The 22078-nt window shown below is 40.3% G+C and overlaps 2 protein-coding genes and 1 pseudogene across 4 annotated transcripts; 2 read left to right on the top strand and 1 right to left on the bottom strand.

The window, feature by feature from the left end:
- The first annotated feature begins 412 nt into the window (after nucleotides 1–412).
- On the top strand, nucleotides 413–6306 carry scamp4 (secretory carrier membrane protein 4). The gene is made up of 7 exons (XM_089000679.1): nucleotides 413–475; nucleotides 811–837; nucleotides 1695–1823; nucleotides 1899–2055; nucleotides 2788–2889; nucleotides 3660–3777; nucleotides 5383–6306. The coding sequence occupies exons 2-7, from the start codon at nucleotides 831–833 to the stop codon at nucleotides 5566–5568; spliced, it is 699 nt and encodes a 232-aa protein (XP_088856805.1). The 5' UTR covers nucleotides 413–475; nucleotides 811–830; the 3' UTR covers nucleotides 5569–6306.
- An 885-nt stretch (nucleotides 6307–7191) lies between these two features.
- LOC148895549 (uncharacterized) lies at nucleotides 7192–11695 on the bottom strand (annotated as a pseudogene). The gene is made up of 4 exons (XR_016115621.1): nucleotides 11629–11695; nucleotides 10180–10528; nucleotides 8488–8621; nucleotides 7192–7650 (listed from the first exon to the last, which is right to left on the bottom strand). The product of XR_016115621.1 is annotated as an uncharacterized LOC148895549 (transcript).
- Nucleotides 11696–13848: 2153 nt separating this feature from the next.
- On the top strand, nucleotides 13849–17140 carry LOC148895548 (fibronectin type III and SPRY domain-containing protein 1-like). Of its 2 annotated transcripts, XM_089001364.1 has the most exons (6): nucleotides 13849–14035; nucleotides 15244–15339; nucleotides 15422–15553; nucleotides 16288–16389; nucleotides 16572–16594; nucleotides 16907–17140. In XM_089001364.1, exons 1-6 carry the CDS (start codon nucleotides 14021–14023, stop codon nucleotides 17136–17138), a joined length of 600 nt encoding a protein of 199 aa, XP_088857490.1. In that variant the 5' UTR covers nucleotides 13849–14020; the 3' UTR covers nucleotides 17139–17140. The 2 variants fall into 2 exon arrangements, with proteins under 2 accessions (XP_088857490.1, XP_088857492.1); XM_089001366.1 differs by lacking the exon at nucleotides 16572–16594 and having other exon boundaries at nucleotides 16907–17028.
- The last annotated feature ends 4938 nt before the right edge of the window (nucleotides 17141–22078 follow it).

Here is a 22078-nt window from a genome sequence, read left to right as displayed (position 1 = left end):
TCTGTCCACTCAGCTAACTAAAACGCAAGCATTGCAGATTGCCATTGTATTTGTTCATGAAATTGAATGATTTTCCTCAATGGACCGTAACATAACATGGCCTCGCTAGCAGGACTTCGGGCACAGTACATTTTTGTTTGTCATTCACTGTAATATCATTTTTGTTTCGGGGAGAGTGTTTAGTAATTTTGTTTTAACAAGCATTTAACACGTACATGTAGGCATGAAACCTTGTGAACTTTCATGTTTCATCGTTTGGGCGGCTTCGGAGTTAGGAGTCACGCGCTTCCTGTTTACAAGCCTACGTGCATTGTGGGAATTGGCGTTTTACCTGCCATTTAGCACATTGAATGTTACCGTTTCGGAACTACACCGCGTCATTCCTGCGCAGCCGCAGTTGTGAGTTTAATGGGCGGGTCGAAGAAACGCATCTGGAATGATTTGCTGACCACCTTTCATATATCGACGTGAGAAGGTAAAGGCTTTCTCGCTATGAATGCGTTTTACGTCATACTTAACTGAAACATATCCCATGTTTAGATACAAAAACGGTCCCATATAAATGTACTTCTAGAAAGTGAAGTCTAACGGTTCTCACAGGTTTTTCATGAAGCCAAACCGACTCTCTGAGTCGTTTATGTGTACAGTATTCGACTTTTGACGCTGTCTCCTTTAGAGATGGGGAAAAACGCGGTGCATTTTTTTTGTCAATTGGTAACGTTTGTAGTTCAAGGTTGTAATATGGATAATGATTAAATGAATGGTATCGCCTGCATGACTTGTTGTTTTTCGATATCTTTATCTTTTTAGGGCGACCTAAGGATTACAAGATGACAGGTTCGTCATATAATCATTTTTGTCTGCATTTATATCGTGAAGGTGTCAAACTCATGGTTTAAAGGACAACCGACGTCTCCGGACAAGTTGTGTCCATAATTTGTAAAATGGCTTCAAATGACTTCTACTGAGCGTATTTTACAAAGATTCCACCGCATATAACTATATTTTACGTTTTAAGACTCACGCTGAATATTCTGGAAGTCTTGTTTTTGAGTTGGTGACGAGTCCTCACCCTACGTCACTGAAGGAACGCCCCTGACCGAAAAAAGGAAACATTGTAGCAGTCCTTCCATCACGTCAATGCTTTTTGCTGTACTTTTGTCTGAAAATGTCGTGTAGGACTAAAAAGAGGGCGACCAAACTCCTTATAAGGAATTTATCAGCCTGTGGAAACGGGCTGATTAATTCCTCACAGGAGCTCGCTTACCATTTTCTGCCTCTTTTTTGGTGATGCATTTCCCCCCAATGTTGCCTCAAAATGGCACGGAATAAATTCTTTAATCGATTGCAAACATGTATGCTTTCGTCTTCAGAACTTTTTGAATCATATTCATAACTGGATGTGTAACAAGATACAGCCCATTGTGTCGTTTGATGTGGCCCATGATTTATTTTTCTTCAATTGTGTAAATTGAGCCAATAGGACAACTATGTATCATCATGGGATGATTTGGGCTCCCAAGTTTGATTTCTTTCACACTTGCAAATTGGAACTTGGCAAAAAATATTTTGTGACATCCCGTTACACCCTGTGGGATTTGTATCAGCATTGTAACATGTCCCCTTAGGCTGCCTGAAAAAACACTTGCTGTATTTCACCTTTCAATTCAGGTTCAAATGCTTTTTACTTGCAGAACGTGCAAACAACTTTCCTCCCCTACCGAAATTTATAAAAGTGAAGCCATGCTTTTATCAGAATATCCAGGAGGAAATTCCTGCCCAACACCAGCAGCTGGTGAAGCGAATCTTCACTCTTTGGATCAGTAAGTTGTGTTCTCTTGCATAACAGAATGCCACAAGATGTTCTTGGTCAAATCAAATGCTGTTATTTGCTGCAGTTTATTCAGCAACACTCTGCTTGAACGTGATTGGCTGCATCGCCTGGTGGGCTGCGGGGGGTAATGGCTCCAACTTTGGCTTTTCATTGCTCTGGCTCATCCTCTTCAGTCCTGCTAGTTACGTCTGCTGGTTTAGGCCAATCTACAAAGCTATCAGGTGTGTCTCCGTCTGTAGGCGGTGGTCTTTTATCCAATGCAATTATAGAAGCAGCACTTGAGGCATCGTTTAGCACAATTGAAGTATTTTTCTGGATTACAGTAAATGTTAAGCACAGCTATCTGTTCCATAACCACAGAGGGTACAGCAAGTCCTGAAGAATGAATGTCTCTCTGTGTCTTTGTTTTGTCATATTGTCTCTATGCTGTCATATTATTTGTTATTTAGTTTTTTTTTGTTCTTTTGACTTCAAGACGGCGCCGCGAGAGTGGCTGCCTTTCCAGCAGCTCATGTATTTCGTTTTTCTACTTTCATTCCTTTCATCACTTTGCTGCTGTGAAATGTAAATTTCTCCACTGTGAGACTAATAAAGGCATATCCAATCCAATCCATCCAATCCAATAACGCTGGATGTAAAACACAACAAATGCATTCAAAATAACACTACTTATTAGAGATGAAAAGCTGTTGTTAAAGCGCTATATAAATCAATATGTATTGTATTGGATGAAACGGCACAGACATGTTTTTATGATGGTGTAATTTAGGTTTCATCTGGGCATTTTATGTTATGACACGTAAACATTTGAAATTCCTACATTTAAATGTGATTTTTAAAATCCTGAAAATGTACCTCGGAATTTGACATAAATCAAGGGATTTGACCATCTTGCGGTATTGGAAACAAAGAAAATCATCATTTGAAGTATGTTTTTCTGTCTCTTTCAACAGAGCGGATAGCTCATTCAACTTCATGGTCTTCTTTTTCATCTTCTTCCTTCAGCTGGTGCTGGCTGTCATTCAGTGTTTAGGCATCAGCAACTGGGGAATTTGGTGAGTTGCGGTGAGCCACCTTGACAAAACACTCATGGAACGAAAAATTCCACTCGCTGCTAAAATTGTGGCAAAATACAACGAAAAATAGGGTTTGAGTAAATGAAAAGATTTTTTTTTCCTTCACACGATTCACTGCCATTCACAAATTTATTTGGAAATTGAAAATATGACGTAGATTCTCGAATTTGTTCAGGTTTTGTTTTTACTTGTTTGGGTGCCGATATAGTGCTGGCCATGGCCTCTTGCAATGTTTTCCCCTTCCACAAGGGGGCAACACTTCCCTTTTTCCATGTAAGCGCTTTGTTCCAGATGCAGCTGTTGCTGTATAGAAATAAGTGCTATATAAACCAATATGTATGTATTCATTGTATTTTGGGCAGCTGCACTCATTTCAAGCTCATATAACTCCAGATCCATATAATTTAGGAATTAACTCTTTTTTTTCTAAACAAAGAAGAGAGTCTAAGGTTTCTTACGCTGCATTGAATGTTTATGTAGTCCTAACAGTCAATATTCTGTGGGTCCTTGAATTTGAGTGACAATGACAAAAACCCTGGCACTGGAGTGGACACATTTTTGCACGTCTGGCAGTGAATGAGTTCAAATATAATACTTGAAACAAAATGTGAACATGCTGTGCTGTTGATATGCACCAACATCTCACGCTCACACAGTGTTCGTAAGGCTTTCTTTTGGATACATTTAGCTAAAGCTTGATGCCCTGTCGACACTAACTAATCCTTCTCTTGTCACCCGAAACCACGTAGTGGCTGGATTGCTACGGTGACATTTTTTAGTTACAATGCTGCCGCCGCCACAGTGATGCTTCTCACTACGCTGCTCTTGACCCTGGTGACCGCCCTAATGGCATTGGTGCTTGTCAAGGTGAGAGGTTTCACATATACATACTTACCCATCGTAGCGGTGGGGGCCTCGTATCACATGACTCATGTCAAATCAAATCACCAGTCTTGGGTTTTAACACTTGTTTGGCGACAAATTCTGAAAGACTTGAAAGGTCTTGCTTGTTTACATTTGAAAACCTGCATTTTCAAGATTGTGTTTTGTTTTCAAAAGAAGAATCATCTTTGGTGTCGCGCACAATGCAGTAATTTCTGCAATGGCATTGAACTTTAACGGGCAATAAAAAATGTTAACAGCAATGGTGTCAAACTCGTTTTTTGCCGCGGGCCACATTGTAGTTACGGTTCCCTTTCGGGGACCGTGATGACTTTAGCAACCATCATGGAATTTTACAAGTTTGATTTGCTTTCGTGGACCAAATAATATGTGGCGGGCCAGATTTGGCCCCCGGGACTTGACTTTCACACCTCTGCTTTACAGCCTACACACACCACCGATCTCATTAACTAGAATGTAAAAAAATAAAAATGTGTTTTTTGCTTCGATTCAACGGGCATCAGGCTGCTGATTCATGTTGCTCCTTCTCCACCTGCATGTAGCATAGTACAAAAATATGGATATACGTGGAGATGCTTTGGCTCTATAGTTTGAGTAGTATTAGATATCATTTCTGCTTGTGTTGCCCCACTTTGTTTTTTCTGTATCTGCTGCTTAAGTTCGGGACATTGTCACTCAATATACCATATTTTCCAGTGTATAAGGCGCACCCAAAAGCCTTTATTCTCTGCAAAGGATGTCTTATATGCAGGTGCGCCTTATCTGTGAAGTCATATTGAGCCACAACAGGTCTTGTCAGCAGCCACGACTCCATTTTACCCTGTAGAACAGGGGTGTCAAAGTCATTTTTTGCCGCAGGCCACATTGTAGTTATGGTTTCCTCTCGAGGGCCGTTATGAATTTGGGGAACCCATTAGAATGTTTAAATCCCTTCAAATATTACATACAGAGCACACAGCAAATTAATGAATAACTCGTTTTCAAATCTGAAGTCAAGAATAATGACTTTTATTGTGGTTGACATCCAAAAATATGAAATTTTGGCTCAGATTTTAGCAATCATCATGGAATTTAACAAGTTTGATTTGCTTTCGCGGGCCGAAAAAAATAATGTTGCGGGCCGGATTTGGCCCGTGGGCCTTGACTTTGACACCTGTGCTGTAGAAGAAGTCGTGCTTAACCCCAGTCTCTACAGTAGTGCCTTATAATGTGGTGTGCCCTATATTTGGAAAACGTTTATATATTGATATATTATATTTGTAAAACTTTTGTCATTCATTGAAGGTGAGCCTTATAGTCCGGCGCGTCTTATATATGGAAAAAGTTTGAAAGTACACCACTCATTCGGGGTGCGCCTTATACGTTAATTTTCTGTGTTTTGTGTTTAGTTCAAAAGAAAACTTCAATCGGGTATCTCAAGAAAAAAACAAGTTGAAGCGGCTTTTTGTGAATTGTTGACTTGCCAAACTCTGCCTACTTGACTTGACTTGCTTGAGTTTGACTTGGGACTTTCTTGCTGCATTGTATTTCACAAAATGAACACCTCTCACTGTTCTTCCACTTTCACAGGTGCACAGACTGTACCGTGGCAGCGGGGGCAGTGTGACACGAGCTCAAGAAGAATGGGGCACCGGCACTTGGAAGAACGCGCCAGCCAAAGGCGAATGCAGCGCTGTCGGCCAGACGGCTCAAGGCCCAAGCTTGCCCGAGTACCCTTCAGCTGTACCAAGTTATGTGGACAACCGTAGCTGGTAATAGTCCAGCAACCCCCTCCCCCCCTCTCAACCATAGAGACAACTACACCGCAATAGATGACATTTTATTCCCTATCCCCTCACATATGTTCAGTGGAGGACAGTATTTTCTTTGTATGCATTTTTGGAACAACAAGTGTTTAGTGTGCCTTTAATTTGTTCTGTGACCCTGCTCATACATAGCATCTTGACATCAATGAGTAATTTCCTATTCGCCAATACTTTAGCCCCATCTTGTGGCATCTTAGAAAGAAATATTGCAAGAAAATATAAATGAGTGAGATTTTCAGAAGATTGGTCAGGGTAGAATCCAGATGAAAAAGAAAAAGGGTAAATGTGTAAATTGGGACACATCAATAGGCAAGGTCCATTGTAACGCAGTCTAAAACAATCTTATTATGTACTGTATGTTCCATAAAGCTGGAATTAATGAATATAGACTCATGGGGGAATCATTTTGGAGTGACCACCGTGTCAAAACCTACTAGGATGCTCAACTTCTATCAAGATGCCGTGTACATGTAAGTTTAAGGTCACGCAGGGACTCTCATGCCGAGTCTTCATCGGAGATGACTTGCGTGCTGTGGTCGGTGCTCCTATTGTGGCGAGCAACAGTAAGAACTGGGCACAGTTGTAGATTTTATTATACTATTGTTAACCTGATAGAATATTTGCTGAAGTTATTATAGATTTTCAAAAACACACAACAAATTTAATGAATAAAGATCCATTGCCTTGATTCAACCCTTTTGGATTAACATGCACTTGATGACTAAATATACTCAGGCATAGAACATTGGGTTTTTTTGCTACATTCCTATTGTGACAAGTTAAAAATTGCTCAGGCAAGGCAATTGAAATATTAGATAAACTATGTACAATATGAACTAAGGTGCTTTTTTGGTGTGTATAGAATGCCATATTAACAAAAAGTTTATTTCTTTAAGAACCTCATCTCCCGATATTTTTGAAAGAAGGACACTTAGCGGTGAAGCGCATGTGCCTTATCTACTGTATCATGTCTTAAGACATCTGGCTGGACATTTGCTTTCGGAATATAAATCATGTGTTTTTGCATGTGATGGATCGTCACTTAAACTTGCTGATCTACTGTAAGTTAGTAAGCAATGCTGGACCACACCTTGTCTGCGATTTCGCTTGTTTTGCTGTCTACATGTGCTTTTTGCTTGTTTGCAGATTCCAGATGGGCTTCACAAAGATGTGTTTCGTCTAGCTCTTGATGCCTTCAGTCTCAGTACAATATATTTGTTATTTACTGTATATGTAACAAAATTTACAGTGCCTGTGCATTTTAATCTAAGGTGAATGTTGGCTTTATGAAGATGCTGGAAAACAAATAAACATAACATTTAAAAGAAAAGATGGTGGAATGGAAGGTTTTAACTGAACAGGTTATCTGAAATGGCCGTAATTAAATCTACAGGATCTTACATACCGAGACATCTAAGCAGCACAAGTGGTTATCATTCCACTCTCTCCCTCATATGTTTTGTGCTGTGGATTTGAATTGCTCAGGTGTCCACAAGCATTCCAAAATCCTGCATCTAGAACGATCATAAACAGAATTTTGGATGGAGTTCTATTATAGTAGCACAATGGGAGTTTTATTGTATTGTGAGAGCAGTTATTTTACATGCCATTTTGTTTTTACACTTGAAAACTGACATTTCTTGACAAACTTTGGATTGATTACATTTTCTTACCGTTATTTAAACAGGCTTTAAAAACTGGACACACTAAAATCCCCCTGTCATCAAACCATATAGTATATATAACATTTTGTGTGGAAAATAGTGAGGAAAATGAGATGAGAAGGAAAAACAACTCAGAAAACAAACATTCTTAAAAAGAATGACAACTCTGCTTGAAATATGAATAACATTGGAAAGAAACGTGTGGAATTTGTGGGCTCTATCTTGGCTGTCTCGGCCTCTGTTTGCTCCTGCTGTCTTTGTCCGTGGCAGGACTTGGAGTGCCAGCTAGTTGGCTCCCACACTGAGATGGTCCCTGACAACACGTGGCCGTGAGGAATGAGTGTTCATGTAGATTGCACAGTGTGATTCTAAAGGAATATGAATGAGTAAAACAGCAATGAATTCACCGGTGGAATCATATTCAAATACATTTAACACACAATTGTCAAAAATAAACAAGACCATGGTCTCAAAGTCATTTTTAGCAGTTCACTTCCATAAAATAGGGCTTTCCTTTGACAATCATTTTTTAATTGCACGATAAAACTGTGCATTAACGTTTTAAAAACTGTTTCTACTGACATCTCTGACATTATAACAAGCAAGCCTTGTGGTCGCTCCAATTTATGTTACCGAAAGGAAACAAACACCCCTTGTGGCACATTTTTTTAAATGTATTGTGTCTCTTTTTGAGGCAACCACAACAACCACCAACAGTCTCAGCTTCTGATTTGTCATGTCAAGGAAGCTACAGAGATAAAGAAGAACTTAAAAACCATGTGAAGGGAAATCTATTTTATAAGTAGTTCTGTTCAAGTGGTTTTCACCATAGCAGTTTTTCTTTTTTTTTTCTTTTTTTTTTTTTTTTTTTTTTTTTTTTGGGGGGGGGGGGGGGTAGTCGAGCTAAATTTGAATTGTGTGACACAAGATTAATTTCGGTGTGACACGTCCTTTTCCAACTCGAATTTCAGTGCCCTCGTTAGCTTGCAAACTCGCTTTTAGCTAGAACACAAATAATATCTTAATTCATCCGTAATTTCGAAACCTCAATTTGCAGGTTTGGAATCTTGTGAATCGTTCGGATTAAGGAGGGTTGTTCAGAACTAATTGTCATTGGTGTGTAAACTTTACTAGATGTTTATTTTAACATTACAGGGACCCAAAAAGATGGAATTAGCAGTTGGCACCAGAAAAGATGAGGCTACCTTTGAGTCTCCATCGTCGAATTAAAAGAACACACAGAATCAGCAGGGCCAATAGGATGAGGCAGAGCACTCCAACAGTGACCCATGGCCACCATGTCTTCAGCAGGGGCACATCTGTGGGAGGCAAAGAAACAACAGCCGCAAGAAATACAGTACATGGTTAGATTGCAGTGCTTGTGCTCACACCAATGATTGATAAACAGTACCAGGTAAAAGTTTATGACAATATTGAAATGGTCTCAAACACAAGCGTCGATGCCCATCAGTGGGTAATGGGATCGCCACTACAACAGGTACCAACCGCTTTATGGCCATGCCTGGATCATGGTCCACTTGAACTCTCCGAGATTATGTTTTACTGGAAGTGTGAATTGAAACACTTTCTGACAAGGAATTCTGCCAGGCATTCACAGAAAACCCTCACAATATGCTTGGGGCCACAGCTGAGACTTGGTATTTTCCCCCACCATTAGAGCCAACGTTTGTTCCCTGCTCGAGTGTTATGGTGGCCTTATAAAAAAAATAGACAAAAGAACAAAACATGACATCTATTGTCACGAGTGTCTCCGTGATGGGGTGTTAATTTCGGTTATACGTACAAGAGTTGGCATCCATTTAACTTCAATATGAAGGTGTCATAGTTTAAAACACAAATTTCCAACCACTGTGCCGTGATGCATCAGTGTGTCATGAGAGATTAGCATACCTATCAACCTGTACGTTTTTCCCGTACAAAGTACGTTTATTATGTATTTTAAAACGTGTACGACGTACAAGGATAATCTGTACGGAAAAACGCAAATTTGTCAATTATGGGTACCATCCGGTATACACTGACTATTACGAAACGGCAAATCAATCAAGTCAAACGAGTTCGCTGCGGTAACCTCTATCTCGGCATGTTTTTAATTTCGTTGGAAACGAAGCGAGCGGTTTGACGCTACTGTGCGCATGTGTCTGCCGCCTGGGGATTTCCCATTGCATTATCCGATCACACGTGAACAAAGCGAAAGTCAGGACGATACGAGGGATTGATACAAGCTTTGAAGAGAGATGTGAAATATTCGTATTGTGTTGCTTAAAAAAACGTGAAAGTAGCTGTCTCCGATTTCTATGAGCCACGTCAAAGAGCCACGTCAAAAACGTAGAAGTCTGGAAAACATCGATCAATGGATCCAACCGGAAGACTCCTCAACAGTGGCATATAATAGAGAACACTGTAGTAATTAAGCAACACTTGTCATGTACAGAATGATATAAAGAAACACATGTACAATAACATGTTAAACTACATAAATAAACAATATGGTGTACGATTATTTTGTAAGGGAAAATACGACAGTTTGTAAGGGCATGGAGCTAGGGAGGTTGACAGGTATGGATTAGTTTTGCCATGTAAAATCATCTAATTTCACTTACTTAGTCCAAAACAATATTCATCAACATTGATTTTTTTTTGCTCATCTGTGCCAGCAACATACAGTGACAGTCAACACAATTAAATGTTCTTCCACTTGATGGCAGAAGGTACATACTGTCCTGTAACGAAGGGGTGGACCACCTTTTTTTGTGACCATTTTGTTCGACGTGAAATTCTTCTCATGGAAAATATGTGTCATGGCTCAACAAAGGTTGGAAAAGATCGGGATGTATTGACAGCTCTCCACAAACGTTAAGAGAATCGGTATACACTTACGAACAACCACTACTGTTCCACTACTGTCCAGAGTCATCAGTTCCGGAATATCCACAAAGATGCGGCAAAAGTACCATCCGCTGTCTTGCTGAGTGACATTTTTTAAAGTAAAGTTGAGCGATACCTCTTTTTCCTCGGTTCTGTGTGATATGTTGGAACAAAAGAGTGACTCAGAGTGGACCGAGGAGCATCCAGATGGATTAAAATGCCAGCAAATCTTGAATCTCTTTGATGTCCAGTCCTTTAATCGGTAGCACAAAGTGAGAGAGGAACCCACGAGAACGTCCACTCTTGCTTGAGATTCATTCAGAACCACGGAGCACTGAGCCGCTACTGCCACGCAAACTGCACAGCCATAACAAGAGAAAGAATGGTCAGGTTTAATTAATTTCCAGATCTTTTTTTAGCACTCATAGTAACTGCAGGCCAAAGTTATATTAATTTGGGACTTTTGAGAGATTATTTTTCATTTTTGTTTTATTTTGAGTTTTTTTTTTAATTTGGTGAGTTTTTTATCTCCCATTTATAAATATATTAAAAATGTGGGAATAATTTGTTTTGGTAGCATTTGATTGGATGTACCTTTATTCGTCTCGCAGTGGAGAAATTTACATTTTACAGCAGCAAAGTTATGAAAGGAAGAGAAAATGAAAAAAAGAAGTAGAAAAACAAAATACAGGAGCTGATGGAAAGGCAGCCACTTTCGCGGCGTCCTCTTGAAGTCAAAAAAGTAAAAAAAAACAGCATCAAAGTTGAACTAGATTTTTATTTATTAAAAAAATAATAAATGAAAATCTATTTCAACCTTGATGTTGCCATATGTAGGCCATCCTTTTTTTCTCAGTATGGCCACAATATAAGTTATCAGAGGAAATTCATTTTGTACAATTTTTGAGGGTCATTTTGGCAACTCAGTCGCAAATAATTTTTCTTAAGTGAAAAGTACACCATTAAGTTGCACCATCTTCAACCACATTGACATGTGAACAATGTTGCCTCAAAGTACGTAAAATCCATCTTTTGGGGGGTTTTGCAGAGCCAAGAGAAATCAAAAATGCAAGCGGCACACAGGAAAGCCAGTAACGATTCGAACCCTACACTTCAGAACTGTGGGGCAGATGTGCTCACCACAAAGCAGATATACGATTGAGCTGGCAAGCTCTCTATTTATCTAGCTATATTAGGTATCTATTAGCTAACTAGCTAGCTTTCTATCTATTTGAGTGACTCCCGGGTTGAGTGAACGCTGGCGCGTGTGGCTGCTGCAGGTCACCCACAGAAAAAACTTCTCCTTTGGCTGTAAAGTGACCTTGATAGTTTTGAAAGGTGCTTATAAATTAAATGTATTATTATTATTATTATTATTACAAGTGTACACTTTTGGACTTTTCTACAATATTTTTCAAAGATAAATATTACTCCTGTGCTGTTTTGACTTACAGTACCTGTGAGTAGCACCAATGCTGATCGCATCAGTGACATTTTCATCGTCTTCTCATCCTCTGCAGAATAAACTCCCCTCAAGTACAACAAGATGAGCTGTGCATGAGTGGGTGGGAAATATTTCCCACCCTGTATCTAACAGTGTCAAAGAGTTTTGCTGAGGTTCTTGCGGTGGGTATTGAAAAGTTAAGAAAGACACAGGTGCTACAACTTTTTATGCATTACTGTCATTTCAAGACGGCAGTCATCAAATCAATCCTGTGTGCGTCCGTCCATCACGTTTGGTTCGGGACCGCCACAAAAATGGACAAAATCCGATTTCAACGGACAGTTAGCACGGCAGAAAAAAATCATTGGCCTACCCACTCTCGAGGACTTCCACAATGCAAGATTCCAACTGGACCCTCCACACCCTGCCCACCACCATTTCCAGCTACTCCCCTCAGGCAGGCGCGACCGATCCATGCACGCCAAATCCAGCAGACATTTAAACAGCTTCTTCCCCTAAGCCATTCACTCTCTAAACAGTAACCTCAATCTAACTCTATATTGTCTTTTTACAATTTTGCACAACACTGCAAAACAGCTTCCTGTTATAATCATTGTCGCTCCAGCTGTGTACTCACTTCAACCACTGTCTGCTTGATACTTTGCACATTGTCTCACAGTTATTCCTAAAAGGTACCAATTACATTAAGGAATCAGATTAGATTAAATTAGATTAGCCTTTATTAGTGTCCTCCATCTTTTTTATGATGATACTAGTGCAGCTTGTTCTACCGGAAACAAATTCCTTGTGTGATCTCATACTTGGCCAGTAAAGATGATTCTGATTCTGATGTGAAACATATCCACAGTTGCACAAAAGATGTGAATTCTCTGCATACGACGAACTTCGAAAAAGCGGTGAGAATTAAAGGACAGCCGACATCACTTTTTTATTTCCTAACTGACATCAGAAAAACGTTTTATAGCATCTAAAATACCCAAAACATGCAGTATGATATTTTTTGTCAAATGCAAAACACCAATAAAAATGACTTAAAGTGTCCAAAATCTGCAAAAAATGAACCCGGAAGTGTCCAATTTCCGAAGGTCCTGCCCCCTTCTTCGTGGTGTCACTCCAAGACGTATTGCCTTGCTGGAGAATCAAAACAATGGCTTCAGATTCGGGGAATATGCTTTCTTGTTACTCATCCAGTTATGAATATGATTCAAATAGTTCTGAAGAGGAAAGCATACATGTTTGCAATCGATTAAAGCATTTATTCCGTGCCATTTTGAGGCAACATTGCGGGGAAAGTATCACCAAAAAGAGGCAGAAAATGGCGACAAAGCCCCGTGTAAGGACTTAATCAGCCCGTTTCCACAGGCTGAATAATTCCTTACGCTGAGCTTTGTCTGCCTCTTTTTTTCAGACCAAACAAAGTACAGCAAAAAGAATTGACGTGATGGAAGGACTGCTACAATGTGTCCTTTTTTCGGTCAGGGTCATTCCTTCAGTGACGTAGGGTGAGGACACGTCACCAACTCAAAAACAAAACTTCCGGAATATTCAGCGCGAGTCTTAAAACATAAAACATAGCGGTATGCCGTGGAATCTTTGTAAAATACTCTCAGTAGAAGTCATTTGAAGCCATTTTACAAATTATGGACACAACTTGTCCGGAGACGTCGGTTGTCCTTTGAGGTTTGCCATTTATTTTATTGAAGTGCACTGAATGAATGAATGCATGAATTAATGCTTGAATGAATGAATGAATGAATGAATGAATGAATATACTTCTAAAATATACATTAAAATATTCAATCAGCATTTCCTTGGAAAATATTAAAGTTTTTGTCAATGTCTTTTTAATTAATTATTTTTATATGTATTCAACAAATGTTCACCCAACTAATTCCATGTTTTTTGGACTGGTGTGAATGAGCCAAAAGTGATTGACAGCACAGCCACCACAAGTTAGATGCAGGTGTCAGGCTTTTGTCTATGAGTGGATGTAAGAGTTACCTAGCCTGGTTCAAGTTATATTGACACTTCAGTTATATATTTGAGTTCTATTTTGAAGAAACTGAACATGAGTAGAATTTTTGTATACACAACCCTTCTAAAGGTCTCTCCTCCCCGTAAGGCCTCTGAAGGCAGCATCACGCCCAGCCGCAGAGGGAAACACAGCTACCCATAATCCACCCCTGACGCATGCGCGTTACGCTTCGTGGCCCAAAAGGCGTTGCTACTCGCTTAGTGTCCGTCCGAAAGATGCGTCGCACCCAGGCGGCATCAGTGTCCCCTCCGCGGTGCTAATTCCCTGAACGTGGGGGCCGGAACCAGGAGAGAAACCGGCCTTGCCGTTTTACGGCCAGTAGTGGAGGCAGTAGTGCGGCAACGCCGAGATGGGAGACCAGAAGGTGAGCCCGAGATGGAGGAACAGGTGTTTCCGACTGGGGGGTAGGAGGACCTTTTGAGGGCATAGCGTACAAAGGAAATACGGCGATAAGGCGGACTTTGTTGTTGACCATAACTTAAAAGGAGTGACAGATAATCTGCTTCAAACTATGTTTTTACCATTGTCGTTTGTCTAATGTTTAATTGGCGTCATATTTCACGAACGGGTGGCCTCTCCCAACATGGATGCAGTCTTGAACAGTGACTGTCTCACTGTTTTTTCGATGCTACCTTGACGGGGACATGTCATGTTTGCTGCTGCTGTTTTTTTTCTCCATATTTTTCTTTAACTTGTCGTTGAATGGGGTTGTTCCACTTCAATGGCTGCTCAACTGTATGATTAAATTATGAATGCGCATCCTTCCGGCAGTGGAGTGGCCTCCTCGGTGCTCAGGTCAGGCGACGTCAGCCAATCAGAACAAAGAATATCCATCACATGGCCGAAGAAGACTCCACGGCAACGTGACTCACTTAAACGCGTCTTATAGGACACACGAATACATCAAGACATTTATTTTTGTCCCAGGTACAGTCCTGTAAACCTTGGAAATGCTCCCGTTCATCCAAGCATGAATAAGAATACGGCGACTCCCTGCCTATTTATAGTTTACCAGTCACACATGCATCTCGTCACGATTTTTCCTGTTCCAAAGGGGGACACTGACGGGGCTTCTCCTCCAACGGAAAACACCATGTCGACCAGAAATATCTGCCGCATTCCACATTAGTATGTATCCCTTGTCTCAAGCTCAAAAATGCCGAGGCATGGCACCAAATTGGAGTCTGCTTTTTACTGTTTTTCTCTGTTTCACCACTCACGTCCAATTTCACCTGCCCAAAATCTCTACCTGTATTGTTTTTTTATGACTTCTTCTTTGGGCAATGCAAGCAGATCACTGAAGGTGCGAACTCAGGTTGTTTCAGGAGTCACAGATAGTTTATGTGTCAAATACAATACTTTGTAAACATGATTGTTAAAATGTAAGGTTTACATTGTTTTAATGATCAATCCTTTGAACAATCAAGTAATATCTTTAATCACATTCAAAGTTAAGGTCAATGATTTGTTCGAAGAGGGTTTTCTAAAGGATTAATGTTAGTTTTTTTATTAACAATTAGTCATGTTAAAATGTTTTATAAAGCAAGGGCTGCAACCTTTTCTTTTCTGCAGGAGTCACTGCGTAAAATCACCCACACACTGGCCACCAAGAATGAAGAGATCTCAAATTTTGTCTGCAGTCTCAAACAGAGCCTTGACAACCTGGAGGTAATGATATACAAGTGGTGGATGAATGAAGATGGAAATGATGGTGGGCAGTCCTAATCTGTCATTTCTCCTCATCTACCAGGTCAACTCTACCCGAGTGCAGGAGGACCTGGAGTCCGAGTTCAACTCTCTCCATTCGATTCTGGATGAGATGAAGGAGAACATGTTGACACACATTAAACAGGAACGAGCCAGCCGCACATACGAGCTGCAGGTAAGTCTGGACATTAACACCTGGTCAAACCTATGAGAATAGAGATTCACTCTTTCTCTTCTCACAAAACACTGATACCTCTACTCTTGTACTTTACATATATGAAATGACATTTCACACAATACGTCTGTGTAAGCTCTCAGTCGTAGAGGAATGGTCCATCGATGAAAAGGTTCTGTACTTCTTGAAGTACAGATGACGGTTGAAGAAACCTTTTCATCAATTTCACACAATAACTTTTTTCAATGGTATTGGGTATGAGTAGCCGATAGTGAAAGTAAGGCTAGTTTTGGCCCAATATGATTTGTGGTATTGGTACTTTGGTACCACACCCACAGTGTACAACATTATCCTTGTTGTCAGTGCCACAAAGTTCCTAGTTAAAGTTAGTCATGTCTTTATTCGCTGCTGTTGAATTAGGTAAGCCGCAGAAGCGGCACACTCTGCCAATAAATTGTTTAAAGAAAGGAAAAAAATATAGGCTAAGGATAAGACGGGGATGGTTAGGAGAAATGTATTGGGGTTTAAATGGGAATGATGTAAAAAAAAATAAGTAAAGGACAGAATGGGGGAAATTCTTCATTTTCATTTACATTTTACAAACTTGCATTGGGGTTCATCTGATTTGACTCTGATTGACAATGTGGCTTGACATATTACAGCACATCACTTGGTACAATGTCCGCCTCTTTCTAATGGAGTAAACATAACATCTTTTTGTGTCGTCACTCAAGGGTCAGCTGAGCGCCTGCTCCAAAGCGTTGGAGAGTTCGGAGGAGCTGCTGGAGCTGGCCAATCAGACGCTTTGCTCCTCCGGAACGGACAGCTTCACACAGGTAACTTGTGGAAATATCTGCCAGCGTTGAACTGACATAAAACAAACAACACTTTTCCCCTCTTTGGCGTTACCAAGCCATCCGCGACATGTTTTGTTCTAATGGTAACCTCAACAATCACTGGCTCCAAACTCAGTTGTGTTTTCGCTTCGTATCTCTTCTCTCCTCCTCTTCCCCTCCAGGCAGCCAAAGACATTAAAGATAGGTATTGTAAACAGCTATCCATTGCTTCCATTTTGTTCCTTTTGCCCTGATATATAACCAGCCATTTTGTTTGATAGCGTGCATGTGTTCCAATGTGTAGTCATCCTTTTCTTAGACAATGAGCACTTTGGTAACTTTCTACTCAAGAGCCTTTTTGTTGTGGTGTTGTACCGTCTCGTGTCACCCCACTTCCCTGGATGAATGCTCTCCCTTCTAGCTCCGCCTTCCAGCGCCCATCAAGGCTCAGTGGTAGTTCTGGCTAGCGTCCAATGCGCCTTCCTTGTGTTCTCTGATTTTCCTGTCTTGTCGACAGCGTGACAATGGCTCCGGCCTTCCGCCTCTCCCTGAAGGCCAAGGCCAGTGACAACATGAGCCATTTGATGGTGGACTTCAGCCAGGAGAAGGCGCTGTTGCAGGGTCTCAAATTTCTTCCAGGTTTGCATTTTTTTCTAAACAAAGCACATGTGAATCTTGCACAGCATTACAGTAAAAAAAACCTTAGGATAGGGACCAACCCCTGCCACAAATGGCACAAAAAAGGCTAACAATTGACGCCGTTATTCACTTGACTGTATTAATAAGTTAATCAGTCAATAAGTTCTCTGACATCAGCAGGGCCAATAGGATGAGGCAGAGCACTCCAACAGTGACCCATGGCCACCATGTCTTCAGCAGGGGCACATCTGTGGGAGGCAAAGAAACAACAGCCGCAAGAAATACAGTACATGGTTAGATTGCAGTGCTTGTGCTCACACCAATGATTGATAAACAGTACCAGGTAAAAGTTTATGACAATATTGAAATGGTCTCAAACACAAGCGTCGATGCCCATCAGTGGGTAATGGGATCGCCACTACAACAGGTACCAACCGCTTTATGGCCATGCCTGGATCATGGTCCACTTGAACTCTCCGAGATTATGTTTTACTGGAAGTGTGAATTGAAACACTTTCTGACAAGGAATTCTGCCAGGCATTCACAGAAAACCCTCACAATATGCTTGGGGCCACAGCTGAGACTTGGTATTTTCCCCCACCATTAGAGCCAACGTTTGTTCCCTGCTCGAGTGTTATGGTGGCCTTATAAAAAAAATAGACAAAAGAACAAAACATGACATCTATTGTCACGAGTGTCTCCGTGATGGGGTGTTAATTTCGGTTATACGTACAAGAGTTGGCATCCATTTAACTTCAATATGAAGGTGTCATAGTTTAAAACACAAATTTCCAACCACTGTGCCGTGATGCATCAGTGTGTCATGAGAGATTAGCATACCTATCAACCTGTACGTTTTTCCCGTACAAAGTACGTTTATTATGTATTTTAAAACGTGTACGACGTACAAGGATAATCTGTACGGAAAAACGCAAATTTGTCAATTATGGGTACCATCCGGTATACACTGACTATTACGAAACGGCAAATCAATCAAGTCAAACGAGTTCGCTGCGGTAACCTCTATCTCGGCATGTTTTTAATTTCGTTGGAAACGAAGCGAGCGGTTTGACGCTACTGTGCGCATGTGTCTGCCGCCTGGGGATTTCCCATTGCATTATCCGATCACACGTGAACAAAGCGAAAGTCAGGACGATACGAGGGATTGATACAAGCTTTGAAGAGAGATGTGAAATATTCGTATTGTGTTGCTTAAAAAAACGTGAAAGTAGCTGTCTCCGATTTCTATGAGCCACGTCAAAGAGCCACGTCAAAAACGTAGAAGTCTGGAAAACATCGATCAATGGATCCAACCGGAAGACTCCTCAACAGTGGCATATAATAGAGAACACTGTAGTAATTAAGCAACACTTGTCATGTACAGAATGATATAAAGAAACACATGTACAATAACATGTTAAACTACATAAATAAACAATATGGTGTACGATTATTTTGTAAGGGAAAATACGACAGTTTGTAAGGGCATGGAGCTAGGGAGGTTGACAGGTATGGATTAGTTTTGCCATGTAAAATCATCTAATTTCACTTACTTAGTCCAAAACAATATTCATCAACATTGATTTTTTTTGCTCATCTGTGCCAGCAACATACAGTGACAGTCAACACAATTAAATGTTCTTCCACTTGATGGCAGAAGGTACATACTGTCCTGTAACGAAGGGATGGACCACCTTTTTTGTGACCATTTTGTTCGACGTGAAATTCTTCTCATGGAAAATATGTGCCATGGCTCAACAAAGGTTGGAAAAGATCGGGATGTATTGACAGCTCTCCACAAACGTTAAGAGAATCGGTATACACTTACGAACAACCACTACTGTTCCACTACTGTCCAGAGTCATCAGTTCCGGAATATCCACAAAGATGCGGCAAAAGTACCATCCGCTGTCTTGCTGAGTGACATTTTTTAAAGTAAAGTTGAGCGATACCTCTTTTTCCTCGGTTCTGTGTGATATGTTGGAACAAAAGAGTGACTCAGAGTGGACCGAGGAGCATCCAGATGGATTAAAATGCCAGCAAATCTTGAATCTCTTTGATGTCCAGTCCTTTAATCGGTAGCACAAAGTGAGAGAGGAACCCACGAGAACGTCCACTCTTGCTTGAGATTCATTCAGAACCACGGAGCACTGAGCCGCTACTGCCACGCAAACTGCACAGCCATAACAAGAGAAAGAATGGTCAGGTTTAATTAATTTCCAGATCTTTTTTTAGCACTCATAGTAACTGCAGGCCAAAGTTATATTAATTTGGGACTTTTGAGAGATTATTTTTCATTTTTGTTTTATTTTGAGTTTTTTTTTTAATTTGGTGAGTTTTTTATCTCCCATTTATAAATATATTAAAAATGTGGGAATAATTTGTTTTGGTAGCATTTGATTGGATGTACCTTTATTCGTCTCGCAGTGGAGAAATTTACATTTTACAGCAGCAAAGTTATGAAAGGAAGAGAAAATGAAAAAAAGAAGTAGAAAAACAAAATACAGGAGCTGATGGAAAGGCAGCCACTTTCGCGGCGTCCTCTTGAAGTCAAAAAAGTAAAAAAAAAACAGCATCAAAGTTGAACTAGATTTTTATTTATTAAAAAAATAATAAATGAAAATCTATTTCAACCTTGATGTTGCCATATGTAGGCCATCCTTTTTTTCTCAGTATGGCCACAATATAAGTTATCAGAGGAAATTCATTTTGTACAATTTTTGAGGGTCATTTTGGCAACTCAGTCGCAAATAATTTTTCTTAAGTGAAAAGTACACCATTAAGTTGCACCATCTTCAACCACATTGACATGTGAACAATGTTGCCTCAAAGTACGTAAAATCCATCTTTTGGGGGGTTTTGCAGAGCCAAGAGAAATCAAAAATGCAGGCGGCACACAGGAAAGCCAGTAACGATTCGAACCCCACACTTCAGAACTGTGGGGCAGATGTGCTCACCACAAAGCAGATATACGATTGAGCTGGCAAGCTCTCTATTTATCTAGCTATATTAGGTATCTATTAGCTAACTAGCTAGCTTTCTATCTATTTGAGTGACTCCCGGGTTGAGTGAACGCTGGCGCGTGTGGCTGCTGCAGGTCACCCACAGAAAAAACTTGTCCTTTGGCTGTAAAGTGACCTTGATAGTTTTGAAAGGTGCTTATAAATTAAATGTATTATTATTATTATTATTATTATTATTATTATTATTATTATTATTATTATTATTATTATTACTATTACAAGTGTACACTTTTGGACTTTTCTACAATATTTTTCAAAGATAAATATTACTCCTGTGCTGTTTTGACTTACAGTACCTGTGAGTAGCACCAATGCTGATCGCATCAGTGACATTTTCATCGTCTTCTCATCCTCTGCAGAATAAACTCCCCTCAAGTACAACAAGATGAGCTGTGCATGAGTGGGTGGGAAATATTTCCCACCCTGTATCTAACAGTGTCAAAGAGTTTTGCTGAGGTTCTTGCGGTGGGTATTGAAAAGTTAAGAAAGACACAGGTGCTACAACTTTTTATGCATTACTGTCATTTCAAGACGGCAGTCATCAAATCAATCCTGTGTGCGTCCGTCCATCACGTTTGGTTCGGGACCGCCACAAAAATGGACAAAATCCGATTTCAACGGACAGTTAGCACGGCAGAAAAAAATCATTGGCCTACCCACTCTCGAGGACTTCCACAATGCAAGATTCCAACTGGACCCTCCACACCCTGCCCACCACAATTTCCAGCTACTCCCCTCAGGCAGGCTCGACCTATCCATGCACGCCAAATCCAGCAGACATTTAAACAGCTTCTTCCCCTAAGCCATTCACTCTCTAAACAGTAACCTCAATATAACTCTATATTGTCTTTTTACAATTTTGCACAACACTGCAAAACAGCTTCCTGTTATAATCATTGTCGCTCCAGCTGTGTACTCACTTCAACCACTGTCTGCTTGATACTTTGCACATTGTCTCACAGTTATTCCTAAAAGGTACCAATTACATTAAGGAATCAGATTAGATTAAATTAGATTAGCCTTTATTAGTGTCCTCCATCTTTTTTATGATGATACTAGTGCAGCTTGTTCTACCGGAAACAAATTCCTTGTGTGATCTCATACTTGGCCAGTAAAGATGATTCTGATTCTGATGTGAAACATATCCACAGTTGCACAAAAGATGTGAATTCTCTGCATACGACGAACTTCGAAAAAGCGGTGAGAATTAAAGGACAGCCGACATCACTTTTTTATTTCCTAACTGACATCAGAAAAACGTTTTATAGCATCTAAAATACCCAAAACATGCAGTATGATATTTTTTGTCAAATGCAAAACACCAATAAAAATGACTTAAAGTGTCCAAAATCTGCAAAAAATGAACCCGGAAGTGTCCAATTTCCGAAGGTCCTGCCCCCTTCTTCGTGGTGTCACTCCAAGACGTATTGCCTTGCTGGAGAATCAAAACAATGGCTTCAGATTCGGGGAATATGCTTTCTTGTTACTCATCCAGTTATGAATATGATTCAAATAGTTCTGAAGAGGAAAGCATACATGTTTGCAATCGATTAAAGCATTTATTCCGTGCCATTTTGAGGCAACATTGCGGGGAAAGTATCACCAAAAAGAGGCAGAAAATGGCGACAAAGCCCCGTGTAAGGACTTAATCAGCCCGTTTCCACAGGCTGAATAATTCCTTACGCTGAGCTTTGTCTGCCTCTTTTTTTCAGACCAAACAAAGTACAGCAAAAAGAATTGACGTGATGGAAGGACTGCTACAATGTGTCCTTTTTTCGGTCAGGGTCATTCCTTCAGTGACGTAGGGTGAGGACACGTCACCAACTCAAAAACAAAACTTCCGGAATATTCAGCGCGAGTCTTAAAACATAAAACATAGCGGTATGCCGTGGAATCTTTGTAAAATACGCTCAGTAGAAGTCATTTGAAGCCATTTTACAAATTATGGACACAACTTGTCCGGAGACGTCGGTTGTCCTTTGAGGTTTGCCATTTATTTTATTGAAGTGCACTGAATGAATGAATGC

This window comes from Hippocampus bargibanti, linkage group LG07, assembly GCF_051943395.1.
Source record: "Hippocampus bargibanti isolate YZ-2025 linkage group LG07, ASM5194339v1, whole genome shotgun sequence".
NCBI lineage: Eukaryota > Metazoa > Chordata > Actinopteri > Syngnathiformes > Syngnathidae > Hippocampus > Hippocampus bargibanti.
This window is presented reverse-complemented; position numbering and strand designations above follow the sequence as displayed.

What these genes read in the sequence shown, in the direction of transcription:
- scamp4 (XM_089000679.1), top strand. An exon ending in AATCTTCACTCTTTGGATCA is followed by an intron (nt 1,824 to 1,898) that starts GTAAGTTGTGTT and finishes TATTTGCTGCAG; the next exon opens with TTTATTCAGCAACACTCTGC. An exon ending in ATCAGCAACTGGGGAATTTG is followed by an intron (nt 2,890 to 3,659) that starts GTGAGTTGCGGT and finishes GAAACCACGTAG; the next exon opens with TGGCTGGATTGCTACGGTGA.
- LOC148895548 (XM_089001364.1), top strand. An exon ending in GAACGGACAGCTTCACACAG is followed by an intron (nt 16,390 to 16,571) that starts GTAACTTGTGGA and finishes CTTCCCCTCCAG; the next exon opens with GCAGCCAAAGACATTAAAGA. An exon ending in GCCAAAGACATTAAAGATAG is followed by an intron (nt 16,595 to 16,906) that starts GTATTGTAAACA and finishes TCTTGTCGACAG; the next exon opens with CGTGACAATGGCTCCGGCCT.